At 42.5% G+C, this 14,699-nt stretch overlaps 1 protein-coding gene across 1 annotated transcript in view; it reads left to right on the top strand.

Annotated features, from left to right (window-relative positions):
- Positions 1–2,110, top strand: part of lamb4 (laminin, beta 4) — a 65,451-nt gene extending 63,341 nt beyond the window's left edge. Inside the window, exon 34 of the mRNA XM_085358889.1 lies at positions 1,977–2,110. Within this exon, the coding sequence (XP_085215015.1) occupies positions 1,977–2,110 (134 nt within the window). The remainder of the gene's footprint in view (positions 1–1,976) is intronic.
- Positions 2,111–14,699: the final 12,589 nt, after the last annotated feature.

Here is a 14,699-nt window from a genome sequence, read left to right as displayed (position 1 = left end):
ATCTTCCCTGCTTAGCTCTTATGTCCTTGTCTAGTCTCGTGTTTTTTGTATTACTTTCCCTGGAACAGTCTCTCACAGTCTGTTCTGTGAGAGACTGTTAATGCCCTACCTGCCCCCTGGCAACACTTTACTAGACCCGTCCCTGCACAGTTACCAGCTGTCAGCTGCTTAGAAAAGCATCCTGGTGTTATTTGTCTCTCAGAAACAGTTCATAACTTCAACTCATTCATGTCACCTAAAAGGTAAACCTGTTTCTCCATCACAGCTCTGATGATTCAGTAAGGACATCTCCTGGTTTCATCTTCATGTTTCCCTCTCACCACATATCCAAACCGACATCATGACCAGCAGCTTTACAGCTGTGGCTCCAGCAAACATCAGCTGTGTCATGGTACTAGGCCATGAGGCCCAGGGTTTAAGTTCTAATGCATATTTTTGTATCCACATGTGTAGTTTAACGCATCTAGTTGTTTTCTAGTTTGCAGTTTAGTCCTTGGTTTCTTAGTCCCTTTTGTCATCTCTCCCTGGTCCGTGTGTCTACCTGTCATGTTTCATGTCTCTGGTTAGGTTAAATTCATGTTCTATCTCCATGTCTATGTCTCTGTGTTTCCTGTTTTATTTTGAAAGAGTATGGTGTTCTTTGTTCATTGTAGTTAGTGTTACTCTCCCCTGTATTGTCATTATGTTTCCTTCTAGTCAGCTGTGTTCTCATGTGTCTCCACTTCTCCTGATCACCTCATGTGTGTATTTAAGTCCTCAGTCTTGCTTTGTTCATCGCCGCGTCGTCTGTTCAACTTCCCCCATGTTACGCCAGGTTTCAGGACTCTGTGCTGGTCATGTCCATGTTACTTACGTATATACGTTTCATAGTTCCTTGTTGTTCCAGCACAGAGACCTGTTCACAGTTGCCTCCGTCATGTGCATCATTGTCACCCTGTCTTAGCCTTCCCTGCTGTCTGAGTTAAGTGTCAGTTCTTAGTTTTCCCAGTTCAGCTTCTAGTTTAGTTTTGTCTCAGTGCTTTCTGTTGTTTGCCACGTTAATCAGCCCAAATAAAGGCACTGTCTCTTCGTCTGTGTCTGCACCTGGAACCTCAAGCTGATATTATTAAATACATTCTAACAACAGCTGATCAAGCTCAAACGTGCTGCTGATGTTTAGCGCGACATCCACTGGTGTCCTCTTTCTGGCGCAAAGTGGGAGATAAACAAACGAGAGAAAAAAGCTGATCAGCTGATCATTAATCAGTTTCATGATTGAATTAGCAACAGGAGAGGGAGAGGAGAGAATGAGAGAAGAAGAATAACTCCAGCTTTGTCTCTTTTTCCATTCTAGCTGAAGTCCGGGACAAACTGTTCCATTTCACCTTAATACAAACGCGTAATATTTTCTCTGAATACGGGACCGCCTTTTTACGGGACGGTTGGCAACTCTACTAACTAACCTTTTGAACAAAATAAAGTTCACTATCAGTAACATCACAGCACCCACCCAGCTGTATAGAAACTCCGTCATGCTAGCTAGTACGCAGTACGAGTTATTGCAACTGACTGTAAAAAGTCAGCACAACAAAAATAAACTCCACCTAAACTTGGTTTATATCTGACCCAGATAGACTGCAGGTCATAACTTCTGAAGTTCAGTTCACCTGACACTCGGACCGGCGGCCGCCTCGGGTCTCTCCTCCTCCTCCTGTCTCACCTTTCCCTCATCCACCTGCTGGCCTCTGTGGCAGCTCCACGATAGCCACCACCAAACATTTAGACTTATTTTTACACATCGGCCACCACCTTTCATTGTTTATACCGTTACAAAAAAAAGAAAAAAAAATCATCGGCCCATAAAAACGAAAAATCACCATGCGTGCCCAGGGTTGCCACACCCTGATACATACACAGATAGATAGATAGATAGATAGATAGATAGATAGATAGATAGATAGATATGAATTCAAATGAGTTTCTTTGTGTTTCTGCAGACATGGAGCAGAAGATCCAGCAGCTGCTTCACAGAAGAAACCAGAAAGCTGCTGAAGTGTCCGACCTGCTGGAGATGGCTGAGTCAATTCGACAGGAGATCTCCACTCAAGTATACACTGAGTGTACTGGATAAATATACTGTGATAAATACCAGTGAGTACTGCAAACAGCAGTGCTGCCCAGAATCAGCTGTAGCTGAATTTAATCAGAATCTTATTCACTGTTTTTTACCTTTTTTTTACCTTTGTTTCAAGTTTTCAAACTTTTTAAAGTTTTTCTGATGAGGTTTTGAGTTGTTTTTAAATACAGTATGTTACAATACAACTGAAGACATGCCTTTAGAAATATGACGACAGAAAACTACACAGATGAACATTTTTCAATTATTTTGTAATAAACTCTTAATCAAATAGCTTCATGCCTTATATGACAGAAATGTCCAATTAAAACTTTATGGACAAAACAAATATTAAGACTTGTTATATTTATGTTTGGATTTGGTTTAAATCAGTAAATCTGACAGACACAAATGCCTGAGTGATGCAGGAGTCTCTCTCCATTATCTCTGGGGAAGTTGAGGGATTGTTCTCAACTTACCTTTTTACCTTTCCTCTCCTACAGTTACTCGTTGATGTAGTCACCTATGTAAGATCAACTTTTTAGAGCACTGAACTCCTCCTGCTGTTCCTTTCTGATAATAACTGTAACACATTTCTCAACCATTCTGAGAAAAAAGGCGATTGACATGAAAGATGGTCCTCAGTAGTGTGAGTCATTTATTCCCTTTGCTCGAATTGCACTCAATGACTTAACTACAGTAATGAGTAAAATGAATTTTGTGTGATTGACCAAGAAAACTTACATAATGGGCTAAAAGGTTTGCCTGGTGTCTCCTGTTAGACTGGGTTTGTTTCTACTGGTGGGACCTCTCACACTGCATCTCTAACCTGTAGGGTTCCACAAGGTTCAGTTCTGAGTCCATTATTTTCTTTCTGCTTTCTGCTTCCTTTAACCTCCTAAGACCCGAACTCTTCCACAACATGCATTTTTAATTTCTCTTTGATATTTGGGCATATTGGGGCCCGGTGAATGTAAAAAAAAAAGAATTACCGGATTTTTTTTACCTTATTTTTGTTTTTAAGAAAAATGAGAGCCACAAATGAGGATATTCATTTAAAATTTTGATAGAACAGTAGCAGTATAATGTCCTCGTAAGTGGATATCAGGCCCATGTAGAGCAAAATTGAGTATTTTGGTCTAAATAACCCAAAATGTGATGTCCACATATGTGGACAGCAAGTCCTAGGAGGTGGCATCATTCAATCTTTTAATAACATTTTTCATTATTTCTATGCTGATGACATTCAGCTGTACATGTTTTTTAAGCCTCATGAGCTGGATAGGCTGTCCACCCTAGTTCACTCCTTAACTCAGGTTACTGATTGGCTCTCTAGCAGTTACCTTGTTTTAACTGCCAGAAGGACTGAGACCATAATTATAGCCCTTGTAAACTAAATCCAACATCAGTCAGCTCCTTGCTTCTTTTTGTTTAACTACTAAATGTTGGTGTAACAATTGATTCTTCTCTGGGCTTCGACTCTCATGTAAAATCTTTGTCTCATTCTTATTTATTCCATTTAAGGAACATGTCTAACATTTCTTCTCTTCTTTGCATTCAGATTATTTTAATGCCCTGTTTACCAGCTTAAATAAATAATTTCTTTCAAAAAAAAATTATGTGGGCTTCATAGATAATTAAGATTTAATAAACCCCCCAAAACGTGACTATCCAGAGTTGGGTCCAGGACCCCAAGTTGTTTCTCTCCTACTGGTATCCCCCCACAGAACGCTAGACCCCTTAGAGAGTGTGTCTGCAAAAGACAAAAGACAAAAAACAAACCAAAACTTAACAAACCAAACACAACACAAAAATCACAAAGAAAGAACAATACAGCGTCCTCAACAGCACCAAAGAGTAAAACAATACCATTAGGTCTCTCTCTTCCAAGTCTCTGTTAGTACGTGACTTAATAATCAATGATAATGATCAACAAATCGATTTACTCTGCCTTACAGAAACCTGCTTGCAGCAGGATGATTATGTTAGTTTAAATGAATCAACACCCCCGAGTCATTCTAACTACCAGAAACCTTGAAGCACAGGCCTGCTTCATGCCCTGGGGGACGGGGCTATGGCTCGCTACATCCCCTTGCAGACCATTACATGTGGAAACCATTTGAATACAAGCACGCTGATCCACACAGGTGTGCACACGGATGTTCACTGTTCGTAGACTTAAATTACACCTTTCTTGGCTGCTTCTTCAAAGCACATTGTGCGCTGTCTGTCCTGCGTGCTGCACAACAACATTGAATATTTAGTATTTACTGCTGTTTACACTTAGCTAGATTGATGCGATGGTGTTGTGTTTAGTATGTTGCTTTGTTTGTTTTTTTGTTTTGTTTTGTTTTTTGCTTGTTTTCTCTTCTTCTCTCAACAGCTGATCCAGGAGATTTTTTTTCTCCCCCCCCTTTCTCACTGTCCCTCTCCCCTTCTGTTTTTCTTTTCCTTCCTCTTTCTCTCTCCCTTTCCTATCCCTCACTCATGTCTGTCCCGTCTGTAACATCTGAAAATAAAATTTAATAAATAATAAAAACAAAGGTCGATCAAATGGACCAATACGGCAATGCCACGATGATCCATTTGGCAAAGTAAATCCATTGGGTCTCCTTGTTGGTCTTCAGACAACAATTCTGACGGCTAAAGAACCAAATGGGACAGGCAAAAAAAATAGTCCTTCAACCTGTCACACTCTCCCCCACTCAAATAAATGTCGTCCCGACATCATACCAACAAGATGCTTTTCAGTCTATATTCTCTTGTAGTCAGGACATTGTTACGAGTTCAAAATTGGGGATGGAGACAAGAGAAAAAACCACAATAACAACACTGGTCTGGCAGGGTTGAGTCAAACGATGATTTTAATGATCACACGCGTGGGAGATGGACAATGTATGCAGACAGCATCAGATCTCAAAATGGTGGAGCATTGATCAAACTCTTATAGCCTCTGGTGTCTCCACCTTATCATAAAAGCCTAAACATTCACATGCTTTCTCTCACACAGCGCCTAAGCTACGACCTTGGCTCCCCGTTTATCTGCTCCTGCTGAGATGGGGCAGAAAACTCCAGCATGTTCCGTTCTCTTCTAATCAGACAAATAAGGCGATGACTTTCTGCAAACAGTATTTCTTATAACATCATAAAACAATATCATTCATCCACAATAAATCAGCAGTCTAATGTAATGCAAATCAGTTTAACTAATGTAATAGTTATCAGCTTCTTCTAATTCAGGAGAATAATGCAAACTAAAACTACATAATAATTCACAATCTTTAATTAGGGGTCTAACATGGCATAAAATAATATTATAATCTAACAACATCAACAGTACGGTGAACCAATGTCCTCAATTCTGTGGGTTTAACACCTGTTTCACCACAGTCCATCACTGGTGACTGAAGACAAAGTCTATAACCAGTCCATGTGTGAGTCTTCACAAAGTCTATTGTCTATGGTTATAATCCACAGATGGGAAAAAGTTCATGTCTTTTTCTTGATGACAGTCTGTAAGTACAGTTCTCAAGTCATCAGTGAAAAAGTGTCAACTTACATTTGCTGGAGTCCATACAAACCAATGGGCTGGGTGCAGTATGACTGCACAGCTGGAAACCATGGAACCAGGCCCGGGTACACAGGAAGCAGTTGCGGTGCTGGCTGAACACTGTAGCAAGATGGGGTGCCCAGTTGGTCATACGTCATCCGTCTTGGCGGGTGTCTCTCTCGCTGTGGCCGCTGAGGTGTCTCCTCCTCAAGTCTCTCGAGTACAACAGGTGGAGGAGGGGCAGGTATGTCACCTGCAGTGGGCTCTGCCTCCTCACCAGTTGTCTCCACGACAGCTGGGTCAGGCGCCTCCAGATGGTCTCCAGCAAGAAGCTCTGGTGTTGGTGCAAGAGCAGGGACTGAAGCTGCGAGCTGAGACGTTGCTGTGAGAAGTTCTTGTTCTGATGGCTGGGACACAGGTTGAGGTGGTGCGTAATGACAGCGGTATTCATCAAAACTGCCCTCATCATCAGAGTCTGGCACAACAGCGACAGGTTTATCAGTCTTTTTCTGTTCATGTCTTGTACGATTATCTTTTTCAGGCACTTTTTCAAAAGGTAAGTGGTCACATGACATAAGCAAGTTTCTGTGAAGCACTCTAGAGCGCCCTCTGCCTCTCTCCGGTCTTACCTCATAGATAGGGAGGTCAGGCCCCATTTGTCTGGCTACTGTGTGAACAGTGTCCTCCCAATAGTCTCTCAGTTTCCCTGGGCCTCCTCTAGGTGTCAGGTTTTTGACCAGAACTCTCTCGCCAGGTTGTAACACAGAACTCCTTACTTTTGTGTCGTAGTGTCTTTTGCCCTTTTCAGCAGCTTTCTTTGCATTCTCATTTGCTATAGAGTATGCTTGTTCCATGCCCTTTCTCCATTTTTCAACATAGTCTCTGTGGTCACTAAAATCTGTTTCTGAGTACAGTCCAAAGAGCATATCTACTGGTAGCCTTGGTGACCGTCCAAACAGTAGGTAAAATGGGGAGTAGCCAGTGACTTCACAATGTGTGCAATTATATGCATACATTAGCTTATTGATAGATTCCTTCCAGTTTGACTTTTGTGTTTCGGTTAGCGTTCTAAGCATTTGCAACAATGTCCTGTTCATACGTTCAACTTGACCATTCCCCATTGGGTGATAGGGTGTTGTCCTAGAACCGGCCTGACTTTGAGGTGGTGGCATAGGCTTGGGCAAAACGTGTGAAGTGGTCAGTTATCACTAGAATATATTCATAACCGCCTTTGCATTTTTCAAGATGGAGAAAGTCTATACACACCAGCTCAAAGGGCTGCGTAGTTACGATGTTTGTTAAAGGAGCTCTTGTTTCATGGCTGGGCTTTTTCTGCTTTACACAGGAACAAACGTTGGTCACATAATGCTCAATGTCTGCCTGCATGTGTGGCCAAAAGAAGCGTTCACGTATCAAAGACACTGTGCGATCAACACCTTGATGGCCCATATTATTGTGCAGCTCTTCAAGTACAGTCTTTTTGAACTGATCTGGCAGGACTAGCTGTTTCCGGGCAGAAGTGAGTCTGTACAAGATGTCATTGTTATCTAGTCTTAACTTGCCCCACTCTCTGAACAAACATTTTGTCTTAGGGTCAAATGTTCTTAGCTCTTTGGGCAGTGGTTTTGAATCTGTCTGTTTACACTGTAATACAGGGCTTATAACAGGATCAGACTTTTGCACTTCATTAAGCTGTTCTTTTGGTATGGGTGTGAATGTTGCTTCTGCTGGCTCACCGTCTGCTGTGACTGACATTGCTGCAGCTGAGAGTGTCCATGCGGCAGGTGTGTCTTTCTGTACCTCAATGGCCTGGATAGCAGCTGCAATAGTGTCCGGTGGCACTTCCTCCGAGCAGTCTCTCATCAAGGTTTCGACATCAAGTGGCATTCTTGATAAAGCATCTGCATCACTGTTTTCCTTCCCTGGTTTGTACTTAATGGTGAAGTGAAAATCAGCGAGCTCAGCGACCCATCTTGATGTGGTGGCATTCAGTTTGGCTGTTGACAGAATGTACGTTAGCGGGTTGTTATCGCTGTAGACAGTAAATGTTGGGGCATAGTACAAATAGTCTCTGAATTTGTCAGTGATAGCCCACTTCAATGCTAAAAATTCTAGTTTTCCTGCATGGAAGTGGTAGTTTTTTTTCAGCCGCTGTTAGAGTACGGGAGCCATAAGCAATAACTCGCAGCTTACCATCTTGTCTCTGGTACAACACTGCGCCTAGCCCTTTGTGTGAGGCGTCTGTGTGAAATCTGGGAACCCCAGCACTGGTGGGTGGAGCAAACAGTGTCATGGTCTCCGTGCCTGCCCGGCCGGCCCCACAAGGCTACATTTGCTGGCCCTTTTGTGGTGTCTGAGTTCTCTGGGGTTTTGTCAGCTTTTAACAGTTCATACAAACAACCTGCTTTTCTGGAGAAGTCTTTTATGTATTGTCTGTAGTAGGAGAGAAGGCCTAACATTTTTCTGAGCTGACCAACATTTTGTGGTTTTATACCTTTGAGTGCTTTGACTGCTTCAAAGTCTGCAGGATCCACTTTACTGCCCTCTGCAGACACTATTCTGCCCAAATAGCGCACCTCAGACTTAAACATGTCACACTTACTTGGCTTAAGCTTTATACCAAAGCCTCTCAATCTCTGGAGCTCTTTTCTCACGTCCTCCAAGTGATCTTTGAACGTTTTGCTGTAAACTAATGTGTCATCCAGATAGGGGATGCAGATGTTGTCGCGCAGCCCATCCAGGCACTCTTCCATACAGCGCTGAAATGCTGCAGGGGCATTCATAAGTCCAAAGGGGATGCGAATCCACTCATATAATCCCCAGGGGGTCACAAAAGCAGTGAGTGGACGACTTTCTTCTGACATGAACCCCTGGTGGTACGCTTTCCCCTGATCTAAAAGCGAAAACCAGGAGTTTCCACCCAAACTGTCCATAATATCCTGGACGCGTGGGATGGGCTGGCGATCAGGATGGGTTTTCCGATTCAGGTCTCTGTAGTCTATGCACAGTCTTAAAGTACCATCTTTTTTTCTAACACAAACAACTGGTGAGGAGTATGACGAGTCTGACTTCCTGACCCAGCCTTGTGCTATTAAATCATGCAGGTAACTTTTCATCTCTTGGTAGAGCGGCCGTGGCACAGACAGGTATGTGCGTTTGACTGGTTCGTAGTCTTTGGTCATCTGGTCATTTTCAGTTTTTCAATACAGCCTATATCATTGTCTGTTTTAGAGAAAGACTGGCATTCCTCTCTGAGCATCTGTTTCGCTAATACTCTATGCTCTTCACCCAGGTGGCTAAGATCTACAGGTGGGTCCCACTCTTCACTAGCGCTACACTGGGCTTGTGTATTTGTCTGGTTAACAGTAGCTACAGATGCGGCTTTTTCAAACACCTGAGCAGGTAAAACAGCTGTAATAGTCTGAACCGAGCCAACTAATGTACGGCCTGGTATGACAATTTCACGGTCAGTTGGGTTAGAGACACCTAGTGTTATGACGGGTAAAGTACCCTTCTTAACTTTAACCAAAGTGTCAAAAAACTCAAGATCGTCTGGCCACTGGGGGTTTAAGTCTGGCTCAAATATCATGACCATGTCTTGTTTAAATGGCCCTGCTGCTATACGACCCTCAACATGCATGTGGCTTTTTTTAGGTACAGTAATACAGTCTTTCTTTGTCATCACTTTGTACTCGTCAACTGCATCCGCACTAACAGCCTGTATAAAAGCTTTCACCTTGTGTCTTTTGAGGCTGGGAAATGCTTTTCTCACTGTGCTGTACAGTTTAGCTTGGTCAGTCTTATTCACAATGTATTCAATTACAACAAACACTGTAGCAAGATGGGGTGCCCAGTTGGTCATACGTCATCCGTCTTGGCAAAAAAACGATCTGTCAGCGTCTCATTCACCCAGCGGTGCAGAAAGAGTTAAATTAAGTTCTCTACTGCAGTCCTACCTCGTGTGACAATTATGGCCAATGTGATTGGCTGAGCCTTTCAGGGAGCTCTGTTTAGTTTTAGCAGCGGCAAGCCTGCGCTGCGAGGAGGAGAGGAGGACGGCAGCAACAAGGAAGAGCCTGGATATAAAAAAGTATTTTGGAAACTAACTGCACAACAAGCAGCACTATTAGTTCTCTCAGTCTCAGAGCAGCGTTTCTAATTTTGATTGAAGCTGTCGGAGAAAACAGCAGCCTCGAGCAGCCAGGATATTAGTTTACAGAGGCTGTTAGAATTATATGTCTAACGTCAAAATGTTGGTGACACAATAATTTCATCCTAATGGCACTGACATATTCATAGGGTTCATTTTTGAGACAATATATCATGAGGTAGTCATGATTTTGCAAATATCCACCTTGTAGTGCAGTTTGCACAACTTGTTTTAAAAATGCACTCAGCCTACAAACATTACTGACGAGTCAGGATCTGCACAAAGTGACAGAAACACTGAAGCAGCTCCACGTTTTATTCTTATTGTCATGTTTGTCCTGTTTGTCAGGTGATAGAGAGTAATGGTGACACAAGATCACAGGTGAAACTGGAGGATGACCTGGTGGTTCGTGACTGTATTTGAAGCACATGTGTGGCTGCATGTATGTGGAGTGTCTCACTGTTATTCATCAGGTGACAGAGGCAGCTCTGCCATGTTGTAGCTGAGAGGTGAAGAGCCGAGGTCGCAGGTGACTGATGATTCGGTGCTGTAGATTAACTAGTATTTATTATCATGACAGTTGTTAGGCTGCTGATGTAAACTGATTCATTAGTGTATGTTTGACAAAGAATCTGAATTGACACGTCTCACTTTTTATATGGCACGAATCCATGTGTTATTTTATCAGGTGGCAGAGGGGAGGAGCCAGGGCCAAAGGTGAGGCAAAGCAAGCACATAATAATACTTTTAATCTGAGGATAAAACGCAGGTACTGAGGCTGAAAGAAGCTTCAGTGCTCTCAGAAGACTAAAAACAGGGCTAAGGTCAACAATGACTCAAATGAGATTAAACAATGCTGCCGTATGTCCACCAGGAGACACTGGACAGTATAGATGTAAAACAAATATGCCAGCAGTTTCTCAGTTAACGAGAGGAGCAGGCATGTGTTTGGCTGCTTCACATAGTGGACATTGAGTTGTTGTGTGGGTCCATGTCTGTTGCTGTAACAGTAGTTCATGTTGAGAATAGAAAATCCCAGCTCACTGATCTGATCGGGGCAACAGTGCCTAAAATGTTGCATAATTTTGCTGAGAGGTCTTTTACTCTGTGCTAATCTTAGATGAGACAAAAACCAGCAGGTCATTCAGTGTTCCCTTAGTGCTGATGTATCAGCGATGTTGGTGTACTAACTGAAGTAATGATGTTAAGTCCTTCAAGTCATATTCTTTCATTGTCACGACTGTATTTGAAGCCATTTTTATTTTTGTATGATACCTGATTTATATGGAATATGGCTGCAGTAAACTAAAGCCTGAAATACTTAGTCAGTTGTTTAATAGTAATTTAACATTATATAATTCACATATAAAACTGTCACAGGCTGGGTCTCTGACCCAGCGCTCTGAGTTCTCATTTTGTTATGTGAATAGTTTTTGTGTTATTTCCTATTTTGCCTTTAGTTTAGGCAGTTATTGTTCCTGGTTTTTCTATGTTTTGGGGTTTTGTATTTATTCATCACGTATTAGGTCTGTTAAGTTGTGTTGTCATGTTTAGTTTTAGTATTTCCTGTTTTATTCTGACAGTGTCATGTGTTCTTTGTTCATTGTATTTAGCTTTCCTCCTCCTGGTCCTGTCATTAGGTTTATGTCAGTCAGCTGTTCCCCCATGTGTCTCCACTTCCCCTGATCACCTCATGCATGTATGTATGTATGTATGTATTTAAGCCCTTTGTTTTCTGCATGCCATTGTCGGGTCGTCTGTTTATTTGACCTCAGTCTTAGTTACGGTTTTCGTCTGTTATGTATTATTAGTCTTAGTTATGGTCTTTGCTTGTTATTTTCCACCACAGTCATAGTTTAGGTTTTGGTCTCAGTACCGTTTAGTATTTTGTTTCTTAGTGTCTTGTCAGTTTACTTGGATTTCCTGGTTTACTCCTGCCGTCATCCAATAAAGGATCACTTTTCTGTTCAAACTTACACTACTCGTCATCATCTGCTTTTGGGTCCTGTTTCCATTCACATCGGCGCACCCCGCCGTGACATAAAACTATGAATTGTAATTTTAAATGCTTTAAAAGCAGGTAGAATAGCATACGTAGAGAAGTATATTTCTCCTTTTTTTTAATAAAGAAGCAAAGACAAAAAGTAAAAAAAAAGAATCAGGGCAGGGTTCGGTGGTTGAATTCTCCGTCCCCACCAACGCCACAACCAAATCTACACCCTTGCTGGATTGTATTTTTTCTTTTAAACATCATCTTAAGACTCATTTATTTAGACTAGCTTATAATTAGATTTGCAGGAGAGAGACCTAATATTTAATAATCCACATTTCACTGTTTTACTCTTTGGTTCAGATGTGGATACTGTATTGTTCTTTCTTTGTGATTGTTTATGTTTAAGTCGTTTTTTGCTGGTTTTTAGTTTGTTTTTTTTCTGTTTAGGAGCTGACACAGTCTCTATGGAGATGGGGTTTTGGGGGGGGTAACATAAACTGCAGAGAGGCGTGTAAGACTGCAACTCTGCTTCCTGCTCCCAACGCTGGATAGTCATATTTTGGGGGGTTTAATAAATTTGTCCATATTTCTAGAAATGAGAGCTGCTCCAAAGTGGGATGGATGCCGTCTCTCCTAACAAGACCAGGTTTCCTCCAGAAGGTTTGCCAATTATCTATGAAGCCCACATGTTGGAGTAAAAATCAGGTAAATACCTGAGCGGTGACCATGGCCCACTTGTCCGGTGAGTCCAGTAACAGAGGTTTATTATCTTAAACTAAATACGGACAAGCATTCAAACTTTTGTAGGCATTCATATCTTCTCCAATATAATTTGAGGGCTTGTTGATAACATAATGATATAAGACAGACAGAATGCCAGGGTTACGCTCCACAGCATCAGTAAACACACTCGGAGGGCACAGATCAACGTCCATCTTCAGGCCTTCTTTGCCCGGTTTCTCCACATAATGAGCAAAATGAAAGTGTTTTACTTCCTCTCAGAGTATAAACACTCTTTTGTTTAATCATAGTTGCCTTAGTTTATTTAATTTACATGATGTTTAGTAGGTTGTTGTTTTTTTTAGCAGGATTATCAAATGTCCAAAATGGCCCACATGTTAATGTTAGGTGGTGACTGGTCACATGTCTGCAGAACCTCTGCAGGTTTAGGATTCCTTTCAGATCTCTTCATTTAACATATGGAGCACTAAATAGCCAGGGCCCACATCATTTATCTCAGCTCCCGCTGCTCACTGTCTACGTTCACAGCTCCAGGTTCGCCAGGCCAGCAACCATCTGTGTGGAATCATGGCTCTGGGGCCAGCTCACGCAGCCCGGTCGATCTTCAGTCTCTCACTCCACCAACAGTTTAGTATTTAATGACGTGACATAAAATATTAATTTCGCACTGACAAGAGGAAGGAAGCAGAAAAACTTGAGATGTTTGAGTGACCTCTTCTCTTAAACCTCACACCCTCTCTGTCATTCCATTAAAGACAGTTTATTACCCCTGGAGGCCCTTCAAGCAACACTAATCACATCCCAGTGGCCAAAACCTTGAGTGGGTGGTACAATGACACTAATACCAGGTCCTGTTTTAGTACCTGCTTGGCCGGGGTTTATAGCCATCCGAGCAGGTACTAAAATGTGACGACGTTGTAGTGAAAAAGGGCTTTTCGTCTGCGACACCAAGGCTGTGCAACAGTCTAACACAACACTACGTTTAGCTGACTCTGTGGAGTCTTATTTTCTGTTTGTGCTGTTTTGGTATTAATGTACTTATTTTATCCTGGTGCACAGCTCTTTGTGACCACACCTCTGTGAAAAGTGCTTTATTATAAATAGACTCATCATTTCTCCTCAAAGCTTCATCGTGTTTCACATCGAGCTCCCGGAAAAGTCATCAGACAGAGACAGGAATGTTTTTGTTCTGCAGCAGAAATCACATGACAAGCAATAAGTCTGATCTGCTACTGAATTATCCTGTGTGGATATCATAAAAAACTTTATTTACATTGGGTCCTGTTAAAGGAGCATCGATAACATGAAACTAGGAGGAAGTGACTCTCCAAAAGTTGATTCTGTTCATCTGGACGCAGCGTTTTGTGGGAGAAACGTTTCATCACTCATCCAGGTGACGTCTTCAGTCTCAGCTGACTGCAGATTTCCAATCTTATAAACAGGACATTTACACAGTGACTGAAACCAGCCCACTGAAGGAACAATGGGCTGGGAGGTCAGTTGCGTCATCATTATTATGCAAATTCACATGACCATTGATCAACAACCACTGATCAAAGCTCATTGATCAATAACGGGAATGGCTGCAATCACAGCATTGTAAGATGGTGACAGATGTACCCTTAGGCCCCTCCTCCATTCAGAGATGGTCTTTCCCTTTTTTCACGTAAATGGCCTCCTTGACTCCGCCCTCAAACCAGCGTTCCTCCCTGTCCAGGATGTTACATCCTCATCCTTGAAAGAGTGTCCACTGGCCTGTAGGTGTGAATAGGCTGCAGAGTCCTGGCCTGACGAGGTGGCTCTTCTGTGTTGTGCCGTCCTCTTAGCCAGAGGGTGTTTGGTTTCCTTCATTTCTGTCACACAAAGCTGTATGGGACGTTTCTCGCGGTTAGTATCATGGTTGCTAGGCAACCTGAACAGCGCGACGATGGCTAGACCGTCCCATTTCACAAGCCTCTCACTTCCGCACTTCTCGTACTTATAGTACGCACCGTGCGTAGTGCGCATACTTCAAGCGCGCGACACAGCCACAGGCGTTCAGGTGGGGGGTCCGAAACACACACCCAGCCCTGCCCCCTGATTTCAATCCCACCTGCAACAACAAAGAAAATACGTGTGTGCTTGAGAGAGAGAGAATTGGGGGCAGGGGTGAGGAATTTCTTTTGTCTGT

This window comes from Diplotaxodon limnothrissa, linkage group LG7 (genome assembly GCF_057381915.1).
Source record: "Diplotaxodon limnothrissa isolate DT_005_m linkage group LG7, D_limnothrissa_male_GT1.1, whole genome shotgun sequence".
NCBI lineage: Eukaryota > Metazoa > Chordata > Actinopteri > Cichliformes > Cichlidae > Diplotaxodon > Diplotaxodon limnothrissa.
The sequence above is the reverse complement of the archived record's forward strand: the minus strand, read 5'-3'. Positions and strand labels throughout refer to the sequence as shown.